Source organism: Diadema antillarum, unplaced genomic scaffold, assembly GCF_040938485.1.
Source record: "Diadema antillarum isolate AM-2024a unplaced genomic scaffold, OU_Dant_1.0 seq00001511_RagTag, whole genome shotgun sequence".
Lineage (NCBI taxonomy): Eukaryota > Metazoa > Echinodermata > Echinoidea > Diadematoida > Diadematidae > Diadema > Diadema antillarum.
Window position 1 is genome coordinate 138,453 of NW_027272245.1, and position 24,191 is coordinate 162,643.

Sequence of the window (24,191 nt, forward strand, 5' to 3'; positions counted from 1 at the left end):
GAAACTCACTGTTTCGAGGGGTTTGCATATTAATGGTTGAAAAGATTGCTGCTATATGTACATGTCTAGCTGCAGTGGTGTGTGAAGCTCTAAGGGAATCCTAGTGTACAATGTACCAATTAAAAATCGACCATTTTCTTGAATTATCTTTTTTTTTTTTTTTTCGTAATTGTTGTACTCTTGGTTTGATATCTGGATGACTGTAATTCATCATTCTCTTTTCACGAATATTTTGTTGTGTGATAAATCTAAACATAGCAATTAATAAAAGCTTATACATAAAATAAATCCCCTGATTTACCTAATTCAATATTTTCATCTTTCTGATAATGGCACTGAACAGTATAGTGCTACTGCCCAGCCACTATATGTGACCCTGCATCATAAACTGACAAAAGTCGCCAGACTTGGAGTTTTAGTTAACTCTTTATGTGCCACGTTCGCACGTCCGACTCAGTCGACTGCGTGCCAACTTCGCATATTCTGCTCAACAAACAAAGCCACCAAAACCGATTGATAAATCGCTAATCACTTCTAATCCCGCGGCACAATGAAAGCGTTTCTCGTGCTTTTGTTCCTCTCATATACGGCTTGCATTCTATGTGGTGATTGACTATCAAGTGGTGCTCCCAACTAGATTATTTGCTCCTACATTCTAGGTTTCTATCATGGTTTTATATGCAAAACCCATGCCTTTACAGTAATGCAGCAAGTGGTCATTCAAAAGAAAAATTGAAAATAGATTCTTCATACAACTTATATCGAAACAAAGCTTGGCATTCCTCTTTAACTTTGCCTACTATTATGCCCATCTTAACAGAAATTTGTAGAAGTTATACAAATTCGAAATCAGAATTCTTTATCAAAGCATGACTACCTTCGTGTCTCAGAATAACGTGGCACACAGGGGGTTTCCACCATGGCACATAAAGAGTTAAGGGCAGATTCTGAAAAAGTAGACTCTAAGCTTTAAAGTGATTAATGACTCAATTCAAATGGACTATAACAACCTATATAAATATTGGAAAGAAAGCACACACTCTGGAAAAGTGTGAACTGAGAAAAGAGGCTCTTAAATACTCAGTCTTTTCAAGCGTGTACGGGAATCTTTACCAAACCGTGCGAGCTGTGTGATGAATGGGACAAAAGAACAGGTTGTAAACCACTGGAGCAACAACAAAGAAGGGATTATCAGATTAACCTGAAATTGACCATGCTTTATAAGCACATTCTTTCCATGATTAATGCCAACTTTCAGAGCAGCAGCATTATCCATTCAAAATTATGAGAGTTGAAAGTGAAGAGTATGTAAAGGATTTTCAAGACATGAAAAGGGGTCTCTACAACATACCTGATCTCACTACTTTGCAGAAAAAAAGGGTTGTAGAAAACTGCTGAAAATACACTTTCCCTTTCACTTTATGATCCCAAACTTGGCATTAATGTAGAAGAACAACAGCTCTTTTGGAAAATATGACAAACTCAAGATCGACTTCGTTGGCCCGTTTCACTTATTTTGAGTCCTCATGTAAAACAAGAGACCCGCGGGTCTAGCGCTCACCTGAGTATCGCAAGTTCACCTTTCACGCAGTCACTAATCTAAATTACACACAGCTCTACCAAAATTTGACCAGGCATTCTCAAGTAGAAGATGAAAATGTACAATAAGGGCCCAATTTTTTAAAGATTCCTTAATTTGGGGGGATTGGGGCCCCCTGGGGCCCTCTGGGTGGGGCATGGTGCCCATTTTGATAAATTGAGATCCTGACCCCCTAGGGATGCTACCTGCCAAGTTTGACAAAAATCCATCATGAGGTTTTCAGGAAGAAGATGAAAATGTACAATTCAGGCCCCCATTTGGACCCTTCCAACCACCACCCCCCCCCCCCCCCTACCCAAGAGGGGCACCCCTGGATCTCCTATGAACAAACTTGAAACTACAGTCATTAATGTACTCACTCATAGTATTATCTCAGCTCTATATATAACTTCTGATTCTAGAGAAGATTTATAAAGATTCCTTCATTTGGGGGATTTGGGACCCCTGGGGGCCCCCTGGGTGGGGCATGGTGCCCATTTTAACAAATTGAGATCCTAACCTCCTAGGGATGCTACCTGCCAAGTTTGGTGAAAATAGGTCATGGGGTTCTCAAGAAGAAGATAAAAATGTTCAATTTAGGCCCCATTAGGACCCCTCCTCACCCCCTCCCTCCCCTGGGTCCCAAGGGGGGCACCCCTGATTCTGCCATGAACAAACTTGAAACTACAGTCATCAATGTACTAACTCATAGTATTAACTTAGCTCTATCACTTCTGGTTCTAGAGAAGAAGATTTTTGCGGATATTCCTTAATTTTGGGGGGTTTGGGCCCCCTGGGGGCCCCCTGGGTGGGGCATGGTGCCCATTTTCACAAATTGATTTCCTAACCCCCTAGGGATGCTACCTGCCAAGTTTGGTGAAAATGGGTCATGGGGTTCTCAAGAAGACGATGAAAATGTACAATTTAGGCCCCATTAGAACCCTTCCCCACCCCCCTCCCCTGGGTCCCAAGGGGGGCACCCCTGATTCTGCCATGAACAAACTTGAAACTACAGTCATCAATGTACTAACTCATAGTATTAACTTAGCTCTATCACTTCTGGTTCAAGAGAAGAAGATTTTTACAGATTCCTTAATTTTGGGGGGTTTGGGCCCCCCTGGGGGCCCCCTGGGTGGGGCATGGTGCCCATTTTAACAAATTGAGTTCCTAACCCCCTAGGGATGCTACCTGCCAAGTTTGATGAAAATCGGTCTTGGGGTTTTCAAGAAGAAGATGAAAATGTAAAAAGTTTACGCACGACGCACGACGGACGACGCACGACGGACGACGGACGACGGACGACGGACGACGGACGACGCACGACGCACGACGCACGACGCACGACGGACGCCGGACGAAGGGCGATCGCAATAGCTCACTTGAGCCTTTGGCTCAGGTGAGCTAATGAAGGTGTGCGACTTTTTGTTGGTTTTGTGATACATGGTCACATATTGTTATCACTGATTATTGAAAATTGGCCACCAGGACAGTAATTTGTATTCTGCACTATACAATGTATCATGAAGAAAATGAGGTGGTGCTGCACAACGCCACAACAAGAGGTATGATGGTACCCCAGGTTACAGCATGCTGCATCATGTATTCATGACAAACACAAAATCAAAATCAACTGATACTGATATGGCCCGACATATACATGATTAACAAGAACTGAATGTGCATGTTACTACTATAGGCACGCTCCAGAACTTGACTCTGCAAACATTGAATGTCTGGAGGCAAGGCTACAGAAACAACTCATATTTCTGCTCAAAGAAAGACTTCACCACAAGTGCAGAATGCACTCATGTACAGCAACTTGGCACAGTCAACAAGGGTTCCTCACTCCCTCTTTGTCTTGTCTAGCGAATGACATCCAAGTTGGCATACTCCTCATACTGTTGAAGATACTGGCTGATGGCATCATAGCACAGCTGGTACTGGTCCTGTGGATTATGCAATTTAGCAAAGCATTTTATGTTTGATGATCATATTCCTGCACTAATCACAGAGTTTGTAACAGCATCGCAAAATACAGTACACTTATTCTACAGCTATGTAAACACTTGAATCATACCTAGATTTTTGAAAGTGCTTGCACTTTTGGTGCTGTAGAAAAGTTTCAATATTTAGACTTACATCCTCTGTCATTCTTTCATGCCTGAATGAAGAACGTACTGTTAGGCATAATTTGCAACATTTCTTTCATCTACAAACAATATGATCCTTTCTAAACATTCATATAATTCAATTATTGTTCATCATTATAGGTAACAATACAAACATGGATATTCATAACCACATCTTTCAAAATTCAGCCAATTTTACAGATTTTGACTTTTCCTACACATTTATGCACGGTCTGTCATGTGTTGTTTTCTATCATTTAAAATCTAATTTCAGCAAATTCTGATTTGGGTCAAAATGATGTGCCAAAACCACATATTTCTGTTCTTTGAAAGACACTTTTTGCCAAATCAAAAGTATCATTCCAGAGCTGCTATTTGATTTGGCAAAACCATCCACTGCTGGAGACATGTAAAAAGCTTTGATATATAAGGAGCTGTACATGTTTTTTGCGAAAATATGTGTGCATGTTTCATTTGACCTACTAGCCACCGACTTACATGGTTCTACCAAAACAGTGTATAGAGAAAAGATCACTCCTTCTGTTTAGCCAAAAATAAACAAAATGACAGCAAGTACATCAGCAAAACTATATATGTGTCTTGAGAAAATCCCTGATACTTAAAAAAAAAAAAGCTTCAACATGTTTAACAACATTATTTTTAGTGGAAATTCTACAAGCATTCTATAACTTGCTTTACCATGGCATGTCAAAAGAAGTATGTGGTAAAGTAAAGGAATGATTTAGTGTTGTAAAAGTTGGAAGTCTATTTTCTTGAATGTGTCTGTTTCTTGAAGTGCTGAAACAGAGATACATGGTTTTGCCAAAAAGACAGCTGAATAGTTTGGCAACAAGAGTCAGCTGCTTCACCTCAAGACTTGCCAAGTCACACATTATACTAGTAGACAATGCCATATTCACAGTACAATATAGGTTCATGCAGCCTGTATAAGACACTTACAAGTGACTCCACCATGTTGGGTCTGTTGGTACGAAGTCTCTGCACAGCATGGAAGATGTCTATTGTGTTCTCTCTCTCACGCTTGTCAATCACAGACCATAGAGCACAGAACACTCCACTCCGACCGACTCCATTTCTGTGACAAATGAAAGGTTATAACCTCATAATAACCATGTATTTTAGAGTTAATTTTACTTTGGATTATATCCTTCCAGAATTTGCCAATTTGAACAAAATATGTCTAATCTACTACAATGTATATACCAGTACATGCTGTAGTTTTCACGGTTTTTTGTAGTCACAAATGTGGGGAGTAAACTGATATTCTCAAATTTAACTGCTGGCAAAAATATTGCCTCCTGTAAAACAAATATGTTGTAAATTGTCTTTAATTGTCTCCAAGGTGGGAAACACTCATTTTTTTCTCCTGAAAACAGAGAAAATTTATTTTTCTTCTCATTACCTTGGTTTTTTTTTATCCCTCATTCAACCACTCACTAAATGTCAGTAGACAGTGACTTTACATGTGGGTTTTCTGGACTAAGCACAATGTACACATCATGCAATAACTTACATGTAAAATGATGCCATTTAAAGTGACCAAAATCAGTAACAGACTTTCCTGAGAGATAATCTACAAAGTCTAGGTACATCTGTAAGTCCTGTTATTCAGATACACAGATACGTCATCCGAGGTAAATAAGCATTTGCATCTGTTCACGACAGGCTTCCTCTGAAGTGAGGTTTACAGCTTCAGAATAAGTGTTATACCATTTGGAACATGCAATAGAGGTTAACTCTAGTTAACCCAGGCCTCAACAGACCATTCCATGGGAAGATCAGTAGAATGTTTGATTTGACAGGGATGCACATGGGTAAGAAGTGAATGCTTTGTATTTCTACGTGCACTGTCAGGCCTTTAACTATCCCCTACCATCAATAAAAACTTGGGATACCTAATCTAGAATGCTGTATACAAACAAAGCAAGTGAAAACAGCTATAATTTCTAATACTGCAAAAGCAAGTTGAATGCACATAAGACATGCACAATCTGGTACTATTTGCAGTGAATATTGAATCTGGAAACTACATGTAAGAATATAATGCTTTTTGATACTTTCAGGAGGTAGAAGATTTGATTAGAACATGAGCCAATTCATGACCACCATTTTGTAATGGTTTAAGTAACGAAGATTGTCTCATACTTTGAAGAGATAGCTGTGGGACGAACAAATAGGAGCTATCACAATTGTGTATCCAGTAGAAAGTAATCTCATTGCAGTACTCACATGCAGTGGACGATGACTGGACCTTTGCTACGGGCAGTCTTGACCACCTTCTGTACTGCCTCAAGAAGACGGATGAGTGACATTGGGGAGCCTGGTTTGTTGTGAGCAGGGCTCCACCCAACAAGTCTGAATTGGGTCACAGTCACACTCTGCTTGCACAAAAAAATTACAACAAAGGAAACTTAATTGTAGGTAAAAATTGAACATTCAACCCCATCTATTAGACTTGGGTTGCTGTTCATAATATACCATAATTCACTGAAACTTTTTTTAAAAAATCATGTCAATGTTTGGAAAATTTTAAAACATGATTATTTACACGACCATGACTTCTTGCAAAAAAAGAAAAAAAAATATATACCAACAAGACACAGGTGAAAAAGCACTTGCACACAATTAGTGGCTATTTCTTCATATGATGATGTATTCATGTGGCTGCATATTTATTCATAAATATTTATCAAACTTCTCTCTATGATATCATGCTGGAGCATGCAGGATATCATAAAAAACCCCTCTAAGAATGCACTAAATTTTGAACACTTAGCCCCCATAATTCTCTCTATTCATTCATTCATTCACATCATACCTTCGTCATTCACACACCCAGTATTACACTCATTAATTAGGACAATCATTTATAATTTTTCAAGCATTAATTTATGATGCTTCAAAATTTTGTTGTATGGACAAAATACAAAATCTTTCTTAACTGCTGTTCACTGCAGCATTTATGAGTGTACATAAGCATACAATTCCTCTCTCCTCTCAGAAAGGAAATGCACACAACTTACCAGTTTTACAAAGCAAAAGAAAAAAATAACGCTGAAATCTTGTCAATACAAACCTCTCCCTTGCTTGAGACTGTGAAGGTGTCAGATGTAAAATGTGTTGAGCTTGAAGATCTCTCATGGGAAACGTTTAGAGATCCTAACTGAACAGCGCCCTCATCAGGCCAGTACTGAACACACGTCTGATTAGTGGAAGACAAAAAAAAAGGATAAGAAACATGATGAGGTATGTTAAGAGCCTAAAAATGACAAGTGGGGAATTTGGAGACTTCAAAAAATAAACTTTTGAAAAATCTTTTGGACCACAGTGTATTTTTCTATTGCATGGGTTTTTTTGTTTGTTTGTGTTTTTTAATCTCAGAAATCTTTTCCCTTTCATACACACGACAAAGATAAAACATAAAATGAAAACATTTCTACCATGTAGTCAACCACAATAAAAAAACATATGTCATAATGTACATCAAGAGATCACTAAGAATGTAAATTAGGTTTGTGACAAAAATACAGGGTCCCACATCTTTTAATGACACAATCAAGTTGGGTTCATTCTGCTGGCTCTTTGGAGTTGCCATAGTAACCACTCACCTTATCAGTTGGGTCAAGCTCATTGAGCATGACAATAACAGGACACTTCCAGTCAAAGACAAGTCGCCACATGTCCACTACTGTATTGGGCAAGGGAGCCTGGGTAGCTACAAAGACATCTTTTTCTGTGAAGGTCTGAAAAGGAAGGAAGAGAAAAAGACTGACATTGCCCATGAGCACTTGCAGTAGTAGAAATACAATATGCAAAGAAACTACTGCACTGTGGCAGCAACAGCAGCAGCAACAGCAGCAGCAAAAGCAAAACTATCAGTCACAGTAGCAGTAGTCTGACAGTTGAGTGGTGGTGGAAGTAGTGGCAGCAACAATTGTGGAACTGGCAGTCTTGTAGAAATAGTTTCTGTAGTAGTAGTGATAGTCTCCTAAGTATGCTATCAGTACACTAGTATTGGAGCAAATTAGATACCAACCAATTTTACAGGTTACTTTTAAATTAGAGTATGGAATTGTGTGCTGCTGTCATGTAGCACACCATGTACTTCAAATTGTATGTATAATGAACATACAGGGCACAATCACAGAATTTGTTGAATAACTGATCAAGCAATATCACAGAATTACACTTAATATTTCCACCACACACAGCATAAACTGCAAGCACTTAATAACAACTCACCTCTCTAATATAAGGGATTATTATTAAGCAAGTACATATTGCAATTCTTAGAATATAATGACAAGTAGATTATCAACAACCAACTTATGGAAATCAATGCACAAGTTGCAGATTATATGGATTATGGCTGAAGTCAACAGGATCAAGTGTGCTCTTATAAAACTTTTGTTATACACCATCAGTGTGACATTGTAGATGTAATCACACATATTTATTACATACCGGTACATCAACATGATTACACGTAGTGAAATGACAGCACTCCATACATTTAACAATTAAATATATCCTTTTCCAAAATGCTATCACTGACAGTTGCATAACTGCTCCTATTTCTCTGCAAAACACTGAAATCACTCCTCAGATGAGCTAAAACATTTTCAAACGATACAGTTTGAAACAACTAATCATAACAACAAAGAGATATCCAACTTGTATAGAATCCTGTACTTCTTACAAGCAAAGTGGGCAGTAAGGTCAACAACTCCAAACAGAATGAAGAGGAGTTCAAATTTCTCCATCACCTCCGTCTATGTTTCCTAGTTCTGTAATGCAAACCTACAAGCCTGGAATAACTCCTACATGTAGCAATAGTGAGGTGATCAAGCTATACTCACATTCATAAATGATGCATTGATGTAATCAGTGGAATCTTCCAGTCCTCCTGAGGCAAGATACGGCCTGTTCTTCTCCACTTCAGGGGCAAAGAAGACAGACGGATATAAGAAATCACTTTGCACTACAATGTATGTCATGTGTGCATTATTTGAATGCAATGTAGTCTGCACCCACACCATGGAAGCACTTAATGGGACATACTTTAAACTAATTTGCAATTTTACTTAACATTTAGGTTGACTTCAATATATAGAGTGTAAAACACACAAACAGAATGTTTGTGCAGTTTCATGAAACTTGGATGATGTTATGTCAAAATGTCCTTTTTAGTTTCAGCTCCATGTCTCTTTCCTTTCTGTGTCCCCTTGTAAAGATGAGATATTTATTCTGTTGTCATATTTTGATGTGAACCAAATATGGTCAGTATACTTACAGTTTGGATTTTTAACTGTTTTTTTTTTTTCAATAAAACCCACATTGAATTGAATTGAATTGAGAAAATGTTGACATGTTTTCAAGAAACATTGATATTGGTTGCAATCAATTCTGCAAATTAGATGAGATGATCATGCCATCCCTTCTCAATGACTTGATCAAAATTAAAGGGGATGGTTGGTAACTGATCAGTGGTAATCAGTGGGAATGCTGGGAGATGATTGTTCCAATTCTTGTGGGATTCATGTAAGAGTACATTATATATCTATTGTTGTGTGAAAATTATTTGCTCGAGAACAGTCCCACATTCAAGTAATGTGCAGTTTGATGCCCCGTCACTGTACAAGCATGCTAGCCTGGAAACATTAAACTGCACATTACTTGAATAGGAGACCGTTGTGAAGCAAATAATTTTCACACAACAATAGATGTATAATGTACTCTTAAATGAATCCCACAAGGATTGGAACAATCATTCCCCAGTATTCCCACTGATCAGTTACTAGCCATCCCCTTTAAAACTTAAATTAATTTCCAGTCTTTATGTGAAATGAGAAGAAAAGTATGTATTCTTTATATCAATTATTGTGGTGGTGAAATAAAAACAGCAATGTCTTTTAAAAGAAAAAGGGTTGTAGCTGGTATGTAATAAACTAGAACATTATAATGATTTAGAATGATATTTGGTAAAAAGCATTGCAAAAGCTGGGAGGTAGGAGCATCACCACATCATTTAGTTTGCATGTACACTCTATGGTTGCACCTACAATCAGGAATCTGTGAAAACATGAACCTTGATGGCATCTCTCTGTTATGTCCAATTCTCATGATTCTTCTACAGTTCTGTTTGCTTTGTTTCATCATATTTATTACAGCCAATTTGAATATGGAGTGTCTTCACACATTAATGATCTATTAAAGATAAATCTATTACTCACAATAGCATGCATTACAGCTTGGAGAATGAGAAGAAATCTCTACTGTAATTATTGTGTGCATATCACAGAGAGAATTCTTTCCACAATTTTAAGGTTAAGAACTTTATAAATTTAACATCTTTGAAACAGACATTAACCCAATTCTTGTCATTACACCTCTAAATCAGTTGTGAGATATTCAAAGAGTTCAATAGTTCCAACACGTAAAGATTGGCTGCCTTGACTCACATGGCAAGATGTCTTGGAATCTGTTCTTGTTCTTGTTTTGAGGCATCTTTCCTCCTCTGCAGGCGTTGCTAGGAGGAACTGGTGCTAGTGAGTCAAGCAGCTGTAAGGAAGGGATAAACATAACATTCTGTCAGGTTGAAGGATCTATCTCTTACTTTGTTACACTAGAATAGTGTGGATTACTAACTTTTCAACATGGCAATTGTGAGTGCAGTGTTCCGAAATCACTTTGAAGACAAGTAGCATTTGCAAGTCAGCCAATATCTGAATTTAAAGGTCTCATGATATCTTTCCTAAAATCTCACTTTGTAGCAGATAAGTTGCTTAACGTGATCTGTCATTTCTTTTGTCTCCACAAGACATCCAAAAGAATAATTTTGTGTAACTTGAAATTGCCGCCATCTATTTTCTTACCTCAAATTCCACCTGAATGTTGGCTTTCTTTGTCTTTGGGTCAGCCCTGTTGAGAGTATCTAGCTTCTTCTTGAACTGCGACACAGGGATGTTGGTCTGACCCGACAAGTAGACCTCAAGGAGAGCATTGTAGATGAACAAATACTGATCCTGTGAACAGAGGAGGGTTCAAAATGTAGAGGGATAGATCTCAACATGTTGCAGTATTTCTTGCATCAATAAGTCTATCTAATATTTGATAAGCTGTGCTCTAAAGGCATTTGTGTGAATTACATGCAGTATTATAATTTGCATTGTGATTTTTTTTCCTCACTTTGTCTTCTGCTGTAAACTAGTCATCTTACTTGTATTTCTTACAGTTTTTCTTTACTCTTAACTTGATATCTTCAATAAAGTACAAAGTACATTTTAGCGGCATGATATTCATTATTTTGGAGGCAACCGTTTGCAGACGTGAGCCTGCAAAGATCATAGCTGTGGAAATGTTGGACAACCATCAAGTATGAAGATCATCATCTAAATGCAGCCACAACAGGATAATGCTTGCAGGCTTGCACGGATTGGAGGCATTTGAGCTTGTGTGGTCTTGAAGCCTACATGTGTATAGGTCTTCCTGGTCTTGAGCCCTTTACAAACATCACAATCCCTTTGCAAGGAAACATTAATCACTCAGTGTCTTTAGATGTTACTGTTTCAATGTCTGTGATTAAGAAACACATTTGTACCTCCATTGGTAAATATGACTCACACATATGCACATATATTTTACACACACAAATCCATCACAATATCAACCCCCCCCCCCTGTCCTAAACTCAACACAAAGACAAAAAGGTAGACAATTTCTTCATCACATCATCAACAAATTACAAATTACAAATCATCCACGAAATTTTGTTACAACTTGTTGTACACAAAAATCCTGGGAGAGGATGACCTGAATACTACAGCAATCCAGAACACACAGGGACTGACTGGTTTGGGGATAGCATTAAACTAGAAATGTCGCTATGGCGACTGATGCCTCCACAATAATGCATGATTCTCCCAATAGGCGTATAGTACAATGTCTTCACAATGTGTGATCCATGACAGTTTCACATAACTGGCAAAATATTGAAATGACAGGTTTGTCAGAAATGTCTTGAACTGGGTGTGGTATAATTTTCTAAGAGTGCAGGTACACATATTTGGGGAATTGAGAATTTTTACTTGAATTCTGACAGACCTTTTTATAAGTTTATGCATTGAGTAATTTCCAAGGTATGAAGAAAGAGTGTAATGACAGTACAAAATAGATTTTTTTTTTTTTTTTTTTTTTTTTTGGGGGGGGGGGCATTGAAACCTGGCCTTTGACCCTTAACCTTTGACCTTTGACCTTCTGGCTGGAAATTTCCCAGAGAATCTCCATTAGGTAATGCATGTATTAAGTTTTGAAACTAATAATGCAAGTATTGCATATACTAGTATATGAGGGAAATAGTAAAATTGTGAGGAGTTGACCTTGACCTTTGACCCCTGACTATTGACCCATGACCCCTAAATTCCCTAGATAATCCCTGCCAGTCAGTACAGTACATGCGTATGTACCAAGTTCCACGAAGATACATTGAACCATTTGCGAGAAAAGTGATATTGCAACATTTTCACCTAACCTTTGACCTTTTGACCTTTGACCTTAAGACATGAAACTCTCTCTGGAGAATCTTTACGCAGTAGTACATGTCCACACCAAGTTTCAAGAAAATATCTTTGGGCATTGCATAGAAATGGGGGAAATTGCAACACTTGTAGCATTTGACCTTGACCTTTTGACCTTTGACCTCTTGCCAATGTCACTAAAGTCTACTTAACTAATTGTCCCATCATACATCATACTTGGACCAAGTTTGGTGAAAGCTGCTTCATCCAGTTTTGAGTTATCACGTAAACAGATAAATTTTAGGATTTGACCTTGATCTTTGACCTTTGACCTCTGTCCGATTTCACTGAAAAACTAATCAAGTAATTGTCCCATCATACATCATCCTCCAACAAAGTTTGGTGAAATTTGCTCCATCCAGTCTTGAGTCATCGCGTAAACGGATACAATTTCATGATTTGACCTTGACCTTTGACCTTTGACCTTCAGCCGATTTCACCCAAAATCTAATCAAATAATTGCCCCATCATACTTCATACTTGGACCAAGTTTGGTAAAATTCCAGTAAATATTACTCAAGTTATCGCGTAAACGAAAGCGGACGGACGGAAGGACGTACGTACGGACGGACAACCCGAAAACATAATGCCTCCGGCACCACTTCGTGGCGGAGGCATAGAAATGAAGTTTATCTTACTTTTTGTATACAAAACATGCAACTATTTACTCAGGTGTAACAGATCAGGGGCGGAACCAGGAATTCTGTAAAGGGGGGGGGGGGGGGCGTGACTAATATTTCTGGTGCCACTTCCGGGTTTCATTTCATTTTTTTCTTTTTATTTTCTTTGTTTTTAACGAAAATTAAAGGGGGGATGTGCACCGGTTGCGCGCCCCTCTGGATCCGCCACTGCAGATTACATATTCTTGCCTGCGTTTGCACCATCTTGATACGGTTTTCTCTCATCTCGTTGACGAATCCAAAGATGTCCACCTTTCCAGTCTCTCGCATCATACACAGCATGTTATAGAGGGTGAGGAAGGTGCCTGTCCTTCCTACTCCAGCACTATGAAGGAGAGCAATGACAGGTCAATGAATTGTATCAAGGGTGACACATTCAGCCATTAGCATACACAGCATTCACAAATTTATTGCAACTGATTGACAAATTGCTCTACATTGACTTGAATATGCACTGATTATACAGTTTTTTAGTAGTCATAATTTTATAAGATTATCGGCTCCATCTAACGAACTGAATAATTGGTTTTCATATAATATGTACATGTTGGGCAATTTGTCAACCAGTAGCAATTATAATTTCCCTTATTTTACAATCACCTACTTTTGAGGCCTTTGTACAGATGCTCATGATAAAAGTACACAGGAGTGAAGAGGAACAATTACAGGTTGATGAATACTAACCTGCAGTGTACCAACATTGGTCTAGCTCTATCAGCTGTAGACATTGTGGCATGGTGATGGAGAACAGCTTCAACAAAGTCAAGGAGAGTGGTGTAGTACTCTGGAACCCCCATGTCAGGCCAGGACAAGTAGTGGAACTGGGTGATGGTTCTTTTCTCTTCACTTCCTTCCTCAGCCTTTCCTCCGTGAGGGGAAAAAATAATGATAAAATGATTGAGAAGGGGTGTAGAACTAAAAAGCACTGTGGACAATGTGAAAAAGTAGTATCTGTGGAAATAGAAATGACAACTGCATACAGACTACCACCAATGTAACTGTTATAAAATGCTACTGCTGTCAACTGCTACTGGTAACTCGAAGGAAAATAAAACCCAATCCATATATGTGACTTCAATGAATGCAGCAATGCTATTAAAACACATAAATGACATTTGAGGAAAATCAAACAACCCCTCCACACTTATCAAACAGAAATGTATTTTCCTTTGTACAGACTGCTAATACATGCAACTTTTACCTTCTTAACGACCAATTTCCTGATGACATGATCAGAGTATTTCTGATCCTCATACAAGAAAATGGAGAAGTTTCCAATGCTGATAGAAGGAGAATCTATAGGCCAGTACTGCTTGCATCGGTCCTAATGCAAAGAGAGAAGTAATCATGTTCACTTGTAAACAACAACAACAACAAATCATTATTGTGAATGCAAACATCACCATATAACAGCCCTTCTAAATACAAAAAATATCTTTAAACATCCACTGATGTAGGCCTACTATAAGTATTCCATCATTACACTGAATGTCACTATCGATACTCTCTAACATTCACATAGACACACATACACTGAATGATACGAAAATGGTTATAATCATAAAATCTAGATAAAATTTCAAAATGAGTAAAACCTGTAACCAAAATTTCCATACCTAATACAGCTTGTTAGGACAATATCAATATTCCACAAACGAAGCTGAAAATTGTTGCCGAATTACAACATAAGGTTAAAATCGTCAAATTTGTTATAAAGTATATCATACGGACCTTTCCATTCTCAATCAAATTCGTCACCATGACGATAGTCTCAACATTTTCCTGCCATATCATCCTCCAGAAATCAATGATGGAAGCCTTGTTTGGTGCTATATCACACAAAAATTTAGAATACAGAGTGAATATGGTTAATCAAGCAGACAGTTTGTACTGTACAGAGAGAAATTAGGTATCGTATTGTCAGAACAACATCTTATTGAAGAAGAAAAGCACCCCTGAATATAACACACGGATAGTATTAAATTACACTATAGGAAGTTCATTTGAAGCTTAAATTTCATTTTAATGTGCAGATTGTGCAGCAGAATGTCCTAAAACAGAAATGTATTTCAGATCATTGTGAGTGATCGAGAAATTCTGTAACATCATTGCCATCTCTTACAACTTGTTCTTTTGAACAGATATAACCGATGACCATAGCAACTACCAACATTGATGCCTTGTTAAAAATGGCAAGATTATTCCATAATGTTAGAGTGTAGGTTTGCCATGTATTGCTGCATTATTCACATATCTTAAGACGGTGAAATTGCAAGTTTGCACTTCCACCATTACAGCAGTGGTGCAGATGAAAGAATGGAGGTCCTTAGAATAACTTCACCCTTGTTGTGATGAGAACATCAGTTAAGTCCCCATTTCATAAAAGGTGTTAGGAAAGCAACTCTTGCTGGAATGGCAACTTCCAATAGATTCTTGTTTTTTAGTAGATTCCTCATATCACACATCATTTATGTGTCCTTATCTACATGTACATTTGTGTAATTTCCTTTTTGAAATTGAGTGTTGTGTTAATATACTTTTTCAAAATCAAATGGAATGTACAATTTGTACAAAAATGTGGAACATGGAACAAGAAAAAAATTGCAACATCCAATCAGGAAGCTGGATTCTTGTCACTCCCATGACAATTGCCGTTCTAGCAAGAATTTGCTATCATATCAACTTTTTATAAAGTGGGGCCCGTGGGATCAATCCATAGAAACATCAATATGCATACTGCTAGCACATATCTCTTACTGTACTGTCCTTACAAAAGTCTGGCAATATTCCCATATAAAAATCAAAGAGATTCCAAACAGCTGTCATTAAAGGGAGAAACTTGTTTGTTGCATGCATCTAAATGGATTAAAATAACTCCAACACAATGGAGATATTAACAATCTCTCATCCAGACATGAAGAAATGAAGACATAAAGAAAGCCTGGGCAGTTCTGTATTACATACTGTATGATGTCACATGCACACAAATCAATGCAATACAGTTGTATTAAAATCAGCATGCAGTAGTACACCGTTATCACAATTGAAATCATAGATAACATACAGTAGATATAATAGCATCCCAAAGATTTTATATCTTCTTACCTTGTGATGCAATAATCACCTTTTCTCCTTTGTAATTCTGTTGCAATAGAAAATAAGATACTTCTTCTTGAGTAATCTACAATGGCCTGTCAATAAGGACATTAAAAGACTCTCCACATCTGTCATCGGCAACAAATAAATGAGAATGCCATCTTTAAGTAATATTTGAGGGAACAATTTAAATACACATTCTAAGACCTTGAGCATTGTGAAAGCTTTCCGTGATGTTTCGTTTAAAAAAAGTATTCCTCACACACAAAGAAAGAAAGAAAGAAAGAACAGGGAGGGATTAAGAATTCCTTAAGAACCCTAGCCTAGTTAGGGTTAAAGAAGATAATGACCCACGCTCTTTTCATATCCAAAAGATTGTAAATGAATGCAATGTTTGCAGTTTCTGCACAGTGTAACTTACTCTGCAAATCTATTACCCCTTGAGGTTGATGTCAATTCAAAGTAGGCCAAGTTATGAGATACAAAAAGTAATCCATTTTTTTTTTTCAATGAGCTGGTTCCATCAGAGTCCCTCTCTCTTGCTATATTCCTCCCTTTGCTGAGCCATTCTCTTCAACTACCTGCTCATTCTATCCTTTTGCTTCTACTGGGAGTTTAATACAGTTATATCAGACACTGTACCAACATAGAATTACACATTGACAAGAGTCAAATGCTGTACTTCTGAATGACATTATTTCTGTTCCTTCTTGAAAGTGAATGTATAGGCAATGGATAGAATGCTGTTTGTAGACTAGCTTTCTAATATGATCAAATGTGTAACTGCACTCAGTCTGAGATCTATTACAATGAAATAATTCAGCAGACTAGGTCCTTTGGATTTGTTAAAAACATGTACAATGTAACACTGCACACAAAATCTCCCTTAGATAACTGAATTACTGCAATATCATGTCACAATACCAGAAAATATACACTTGCATACTTGTACACTTACAAAATATAATATTTGGAACACATTTTTCAACATTTCATGATTTTCTATTTGAAGGAACATCTTCATGCTATAAATCTTCATTGAATCTGTAGATGCTATTTATCTCAAAACTGAAATGATTTGGAATCAGGAGAGAGCTCTCATGATGATTTAGAATCATGAAAGAGCTATCTCTTATTTCAGCACACAATCACAAAGTGATACTTTTTCGCATTGACAATTTCTACTAGCTTTTCATCTCTAAATTGCATTTCACACAAACAAATATTGGTATGAAGTGCACCACTTTCCTCAAACTATGGATTCAAGCTATAAGCCTATATGAGTACTATGTGCTCCTGCAAATACATACATTACTGATACACAATTTCTCTTCAAGCAGAAGGTAGCCAAAATACTGAGCTTTGGTAGTGTCTTAAAGAAAAACAAAGAAAGTCATTGATGAATACAGACTCTGCTTTCATGGGGAGTGACTCACAATGACTGCGTGAAAGGCAATGTATGTTACATTTCTGTAGAAAATTTTAGCAATGGAATATCACTATTAATAGTACTCACATCCATGTAGTTAGCATTGTAATAATCTGAGTGAGGATTGCCACCGGTAGTCTCCAGAACAACTCTGGAATGATCATCTGTACAGAAACCACAAGAAATACACTGGTTCTATTAGACAATATATTTCTGGGAAATGTGTTTGAAAAAAAAAATCTTTACAATACCATCATTGTAGAGTGCAACTTACTGCTATGACAAAGAATGAAGATCTATCCGCTGTGATTTTCATCTTATTTCTTTTGGACAAAATATATGTTGAAGACAAATATCCCACTTTTCATCATTTAGAGAAGACAGTGCCAACAGTGCAAGAGAAAGTTCACCATAGAAATACACATTTCTACTAAAGTATCCAAATAAACATATGCAGCATGAATATAATATTACAATAGCGATGTACACCAAGTGTCATTACTGTGTATGTGCTTGCTTAAATGTACATGTATGAGATATACCATTCTTTGACAGGCATTATCATCTGAAATATCAAACAACTCTAGCCAGATGGCATACTGTAGTCATTTAAGAGACTCACATGCTATGATGTTCTTGAAACGATTCTTGGACTTGTTCTGTTCCTTTGATGCTACATCCCATGAATGGAGCTGGCTGCTCTTCAGCAACTGAATAGAAAGAACAAAGCAATAAGTTTGTTGAGATACAATGTGTAATGTGTTTCACTTTTTGTGCTCTCACTAAACTCATCTTGATCTCCTCTTTCCTTTCTCTATCTGTCTCTTCTTTCTTTTCATCTCTACTGCTTTCTGAATGTGTGGCTTTTCATTCAAATATTAGTATTTGTATACACATATGTACATACATGTACACATACCAACACCATACCCACAGAGATATCTACACAGTCACATGCACACCTACACATTACAGTAAAAGTGGAAATTTTCGCGCATTTCGCGCAACCAGACGCTAGCACAAAAATAAAAGCATGCAACTATTTTTGCTGGTCATATGTTCCAGTAGTTATGGTCCTGATTCCGCTGAATTAAAAACACACGAAATCCATCTTGCCTGGCCAAGCGATATAATTACTCACGTGAAAATATCCACTTTTACAGTATAAACAGTGTAGTTGTCACTGTCTAAACTGGGACTAAAACATGCAAATTTAAGGTCACCTTTCCAACTATATGCTTTCCCTACCGCTTAAATGGGATTAGATTTTGGTTTCAAACTGGATAAATTTCTCATCAAATACTGTACAAAATAGGAACTCTGCATAGAATTCATCAAATTAGTTAGTGTAGAATAATGTGTAGCCATGGGTGTTACAAAACTTTAAATCAAACTGACATTGAGACTGCAGGACTGAAGCTACAGTATTGGAATAAAAAAAGACTTTGGGGTTCACTGGAGATCATGTTACATAAAATGTTAATTGATTTTTCATCTTACTGCAATCAAATCTAAATAAATCTGTTCATATTTTCTTCTCCTGTATTTGCGAATAAAGACTATACTGTGGCAAAAGGCTTCAATACTACTCCAGTGAAGCATATTTAGCACATAAATAAATTTCAAATGTTGGCTCCTTTAAAGTTGCTCTTAAGACTCATTTGTTGGTAACCGTTTTCCAGTAGAATTGCATATGATGATTTTTTTTTTCAGCATTATTATTGTGTCATTCATTTTTCTGTGCATGTTTGTGTGATTTTGTCCTTCATAACTCACTTTTCCTACTGCACCTTGAGCATCATGAGTACCCTGTATTATTATTCTCATTACTATCATGATTATGATGTGATTTTCTACATAAGTCCTGTAAATGGTACTCAGGTACACATGTAAACATGTTCATTTATGTTCACAAAAGTTTGTTCTTGCCCATGGCAATATACATAAAAGGCATAGATTTGACCCCAGCATGGACTACTCTTTCCACATTAAGCATTATGTATGTATGTACAGTACGTATACATGTATAAAAATGTAGGCCTATGTATACATATACAAGACCTGGAGTCACAGAAAATCATTTAGTATTGAAACAGTAATTTAGATTAATATTTCAGGTTCACGCAAATCACAAAACAAAGTTGAGCTACAATATTGTATGTATTGGAAAGTTCTCATCAAATAGTGTCATTCTTGGACGTTGATGCTAATTTCTTTTTTGTTCTTTTTATTTCTCAGGTTCTGATTTACAAATGTGTACCAGCAACTAACTGTCTTACATTCATTTCGGCAAAATTCTCAATAAATGTATGGAAATCACTATAAAATGGGTGAGAAAATATTTGCATACACATGAAGGATGTACCTGATATTCCTGGATAAGTCCATTGCCTTTCTCTGCCTTCTTGCTCTCAATGTATGCCTGGAGCTCATGGACAGGCACAGGGCCAGGAGCTGCAAGATCCTGGTAGATGTTATCCTCGTTACTTTCCTCCATCCCTTGTTCATCTAGGTTGTCATGACTACCACTCCATTCCTTGCTCCCACTGAGGGAGCCAAGCCCCTTGGAGGTACGCGTCTCTCTGTCCCCACCTCCATCCATCTGATCTTGGAGGTAGACTGAGTATGGCTTTGGATTTGGAGGCGGCTTGGGTTTGACTTTAGATGGCTCAATGACTGCCACAGGTTTTCCATTGATGTGCTGAGATGTGCTTCGGGGTGCAGGTTTGGGTTTACTCTTTTCCTGAACATCTACACCTTCGTATGCATTCTCATCTGGCACATCAACACTGGTATTTTCATACACAACCACTGGATACAGAGAGGTAAAAATGAATACAAAAAAAGCAGCAATAGATACAATGCAAAAGGACAGTGTGCATTAAATTGATTCTTCTTTGATAAGCTGACAAAAGGACAGGTGTAGCAATGTTCCTATGTATGAAAAACTTGTATAGAGGCTTGAATTCTGAAGATATCCCTGCAGATCTTGATGTTCATGACTGCTGAGGCATGAATTCTGATGTAGCACACAAAGTAGTGATCCCAAGTGATATGATTTTTCAAGTCTTACAGTGAGTCTGCTCATCGAGTCAGATGGAGAAATGGGATACTAGAACAAGGCAAGTGCCGTAATGTGTCTCACCCACAAACGTACAACACCCTTTTTTTCTATTTTGTTCACAAATGGACCTATGGATCAAAAGTTAGGAGTCCTAATGAAATGCACAGTACATTGGGCCCTAAATTAAGTTCATTGACCCCAGCCTGTGACCTTTGACCTTGTGGTGACCATCAACTACCCAAGGTACATCTACCATCCAAGTTTGGTCACAAACAGACTTACGGATCAAAAGTTATGACCCATAATCAAAATGCACCCTAAAAACTTAACATTGGGCCCTAAAAGTTCATTGACCCCTGTCTGTGACCTTTGACCTTGTGGTGACCAGCAACTCCCCAAGGTACATCTACCATCCAAGTTTGGTCACAAATAGACTTACGGATCAAAAGTTATGGTCCATAATCGAAACGCGCCCTAGAAACTTCACATTGGGCCCTAAAAGTTCATTGACCCCTGCCTGTGACCTTTGACCTTGTGGTGACCATCAACTCCCCAAGGGACATCTACCACCCAAGTTTAGTCACAAACAGACGTATGGATCAAAAGTTATGACCCATAATAGAAACGCACCCTAAAAACTTAACATTGGGCCCCAAAAGTTCATTGACCCCTGTCTGTGACCTTTGACCACGTGGTGACCATCAAATCCCCAAGGTACATCGACCATCCAAGTTTGGTTACAAATACATTTACGGATCAAAAGTTATGGCCCATAATCGAAACGCGCCCCCAAAACTTAACATTGGGTCCTAAAAGTTCATTGACCCCTGCCTGTGACCTTTAACCTTGAGGTGACCCTCATACTTGGTAAAAGGTAAATCTTTGTATGACCACTGTTCCCTCCATGTTTGATTCAAAGTGAAGCCCAGAGTACAGAGTTATTCAAGTTTTTATAGCGTTACGGACAGACGACGGACGGACGGACGACGGACGGACGGACGGACGGACGGACGGACGGACGGACGGACGGACGACAGACGGACAGACGCCGCAGGTGATCCCTTAGTCTCCCCTCACCTCCGGTGGGCTCGACAAAAAACAGGCATTGGTATTACACTACAAAGATGTCTCAAACAGATATCATTTGTTGTTCTAGCTACAAGACTGATTATGCCTTCAGAGTTGTGTTCAAAGATGTCACTCACCATTTCTGCCATCAAGCTCCTCTTTGTCCAGGTTCCTGTCACTTCTCCCGTCACTTCTCCTTCTATGTAATATTCAGAAACATAAATTGCAAAAAAAATTTACATAATAGTGCTCGATACCATAAATATTACATCAGTATTATAAATCATGTATAGCACTTCTTTTTTTTTCCCCAGCAGCACTATGTCTGCATGAAAACAATGTTATGTTTGGTCACATGATACTATGTAGACCAATCACTGAAAAGGATATACTGTAGGTAAACACTCCCACACTCTTAATGATTCCGAGGTCTTATGAAGTATAAATCACTAACCACTAATGGGTCATAAATTTTTCCTTGTCCTCGGAAATAACTAATAAATTATTTTGTGTGTCAACATTAAACTACATGTAAGTGACTTTATTTTGATCTACGTATACTACTCAGCTATATGTTGCCAACAAATTGATTTATATACAAAACCTAATCACTGTGGTTTCAATTTGCCATAGACTTCATCTAAACTGCACAGAAGAAACAAAGACACATGTGAAATTCATGTAGGTGATGACAGTTCAATGAAGAGTTGGGTGTACAGAGATATGTTCTCCTCAATCCATGGATTAGACTCACATATTAGCACATAATTGTATAGAGGGCTAAACAAAATCTCTGAAATTAAAATAGTAATCTATTAGCACCTGCACCAGTAACAACAAAATACTGATTGGGTCCCATGCTCATCTGATTATCACAAGTTCACCTTCTATGCATTCTTGCAGACTACTAACCAAGGAGAATATAACAAACTTGGGCATCTTTGGGGGACCTCCAGGAGGGCATGGTGTCAATTTGTATGTTCTGCAGGAGACTCCTGCTTTGACGCAGTCCTTGGGACCAGCAGTTTTCTTTCATTATATCAATATTTTATTATAGCCGAACAAGTATAGTACTTACATATAATATATAGAGATGAATATTTAGGGACCCAAATTTTACTTCGTTGTATCCAATGTTTAGTTATAACCATTTTCATTGTAATGAGAGTGCACTGCATCATACAGGCAAATAAAACTGCCAAGTTTGATGAAAATTTGACCCTACATTTTTCAAAACAGAAGATGAAAAATGTGACAACTGGCCTCAATTTGGTCTTGGCCCCTACATCTGTCATAAACAAACTTGAAAATACTCTTACTAATATATTTGATGAAAGCACAGAAAAGATCTTCTAATTTGGAGACTGGGGGCATCGTGCCTTTTTGTACAAAAATATTTTATCATTCTAGCAATAATTCTTGCCCACTTTGGTGAAAATTTTCTGATGCTTTTTCAAGCAAAATATGAAGCTGGGGTATTCACAAATCAGCAACATGAACAAACTTGCAACTATATTCACCAGCGCAGTAACTCATAGAATTCTCTTGGCTCCACCACTTTTGGTTGTAGAGAAGATTTTTAAAGATATCTAAATTTTTGGGCCGTGAGTCCCCCAGGCAGCATGGTGACTACTTGAACAAATGGAGATTTATCACCCCACAGGATGTTATACCTGCCACTTTTTAAATTCTGTCATGTTTTCAAGAGTACGCTGAAATTGTGAGAAAGATTACGCACACAGGATGACGCACAACGGACAACAGATGATGAATGATCACATCAAAGGCACACGATCCCGTTGGCTTGGTCGAATGCGTACACGGGCGCGCACGGCGCAAGTTTCCTTTAGAGACCTAAGCTACCGACTCCTCTTTAGAGCTTACGCTTTGACCCATTTCCCCCGAGTCCGAAGAAGTCCGATCCACTGTAGTCAGTGGTCCGATCACAGTTCGGCTCATGATTCGGCTGAGGGGGATGACAGCTTTAGCAAACTTCTTTTGTGATGTCATACTAAGGCTGCATTTATCTAACTTGAGAGAGAGAATCACGTTTCCAAACGCGTTTGGAACGGTGTTTGTAAACGTGGTTTGAAACGCGATTCTCGAGGAGCCGCGTTTATCTAACCATCATACAATCGTGATTCAAGTGGTGTCACTGCGCAGCTGCTTTGCGCCGTTTGACCCGGGAAGTAAAGGTCAACTGCATACCACCAAACATGCCTCCTCAGTCACACACAAATAATGGGTAGAGAGTACAACAGGAAACAGCTGGGATTTGACCTTGAGATATAAACGCGTATCAAAACGGCATTGCATTTATCTACTCACAGAACAGCGATCGTGGTCTCAAACGCGTTTCAAAACGCCTTTTGAAAGGCGTTTCAAAACGGCATTCCTAAACGCGTTTGAAACCACGGTTGCGTTTATCTAACCCCTGAAAATGCCTTAAACGCGTTTAGGATCGTGATTCTGCCTCAGAAAATTTTTAGATAAACGCAGCCTAAGAAGCACACACCCTGCCATTACTAAAGACTGTGTGACTCAGTCTG

The 24,191-nt window shown here is 38.0% G+C and overlaps 1 protein-coding gene across 1 annotated transcript in view; it reads right to left on the reverse strand.

Moving 5' to 3' along the window:
* Positions 1-3,211: 3,211 nt before the first annotated feature.
* Positions 3,212-24,191, reverse strand: part of LOC139710231 (receptor-type tyrosine-protein phosphatase kappa-like) — a gene marked incomplete at its 5' end in the record, with an annotated part of 52,536 nt that continues 31,556 nt past the window's right edge. Inside the window, 18 exons of the mRNA XM_071622162.1 lie at positions 3,212-3,525; positions 4,669-4,804; positions 5,959-6,107; positions 6,806-6,931; positions 7,338-7,472; positions 8,589-8,665; positions 10,191-10,290; positions 10,605-10,754; positions 13,175-13,310; positions 13,670-13,845; positions 14,187-14,309; positions 14,717-14,814; positions 16,091-16,127; positions 17,598-17,674; positions 18,133-18,220; positions 19,876-20,321; positions 21,780-21,841; positions 22,574-22,671. Coding sequence (XP_071478263.1) covers positions 3,442-3,525; positions 4,669-4,804; positions 5,959-6,107; positions 6,806-6,931; positions 7,338-7,472; positions 8,589-8,665; positions 10,191-10,290; positions 10,605-10,754; positions 13,175-13,310; positions 13,670-13,845; positions 14,187-14,309; positions 14,717-14,814; positions 16,091-16,127; positions 17,598-17,674; positions 18,133-18,220; positions 19,876-20,321; positions 21,780-21,841; positions 22,574-22,671 — 2,298 coding nt within the window. The remainder of the gene's footprint in view (positions 3,526-4,668; positions 4,805-5,958; positions 6,108-6,805; positions 6,932-7,337; positions 7,473-8,588; positions 8,666-10,190; positions 10,291-10,604; positions 10,755-13,174; positions 13,311-13,669; positions 13,846-14,186; positions 14,310-14,716; positions 14,815-16,090; positions 16,128-17,597; positions 17,675-18,132; positions 18,221-19,875; positions 20,322-21,779; positions 21,842-22,573; positions 22,672-24,191) is intronic.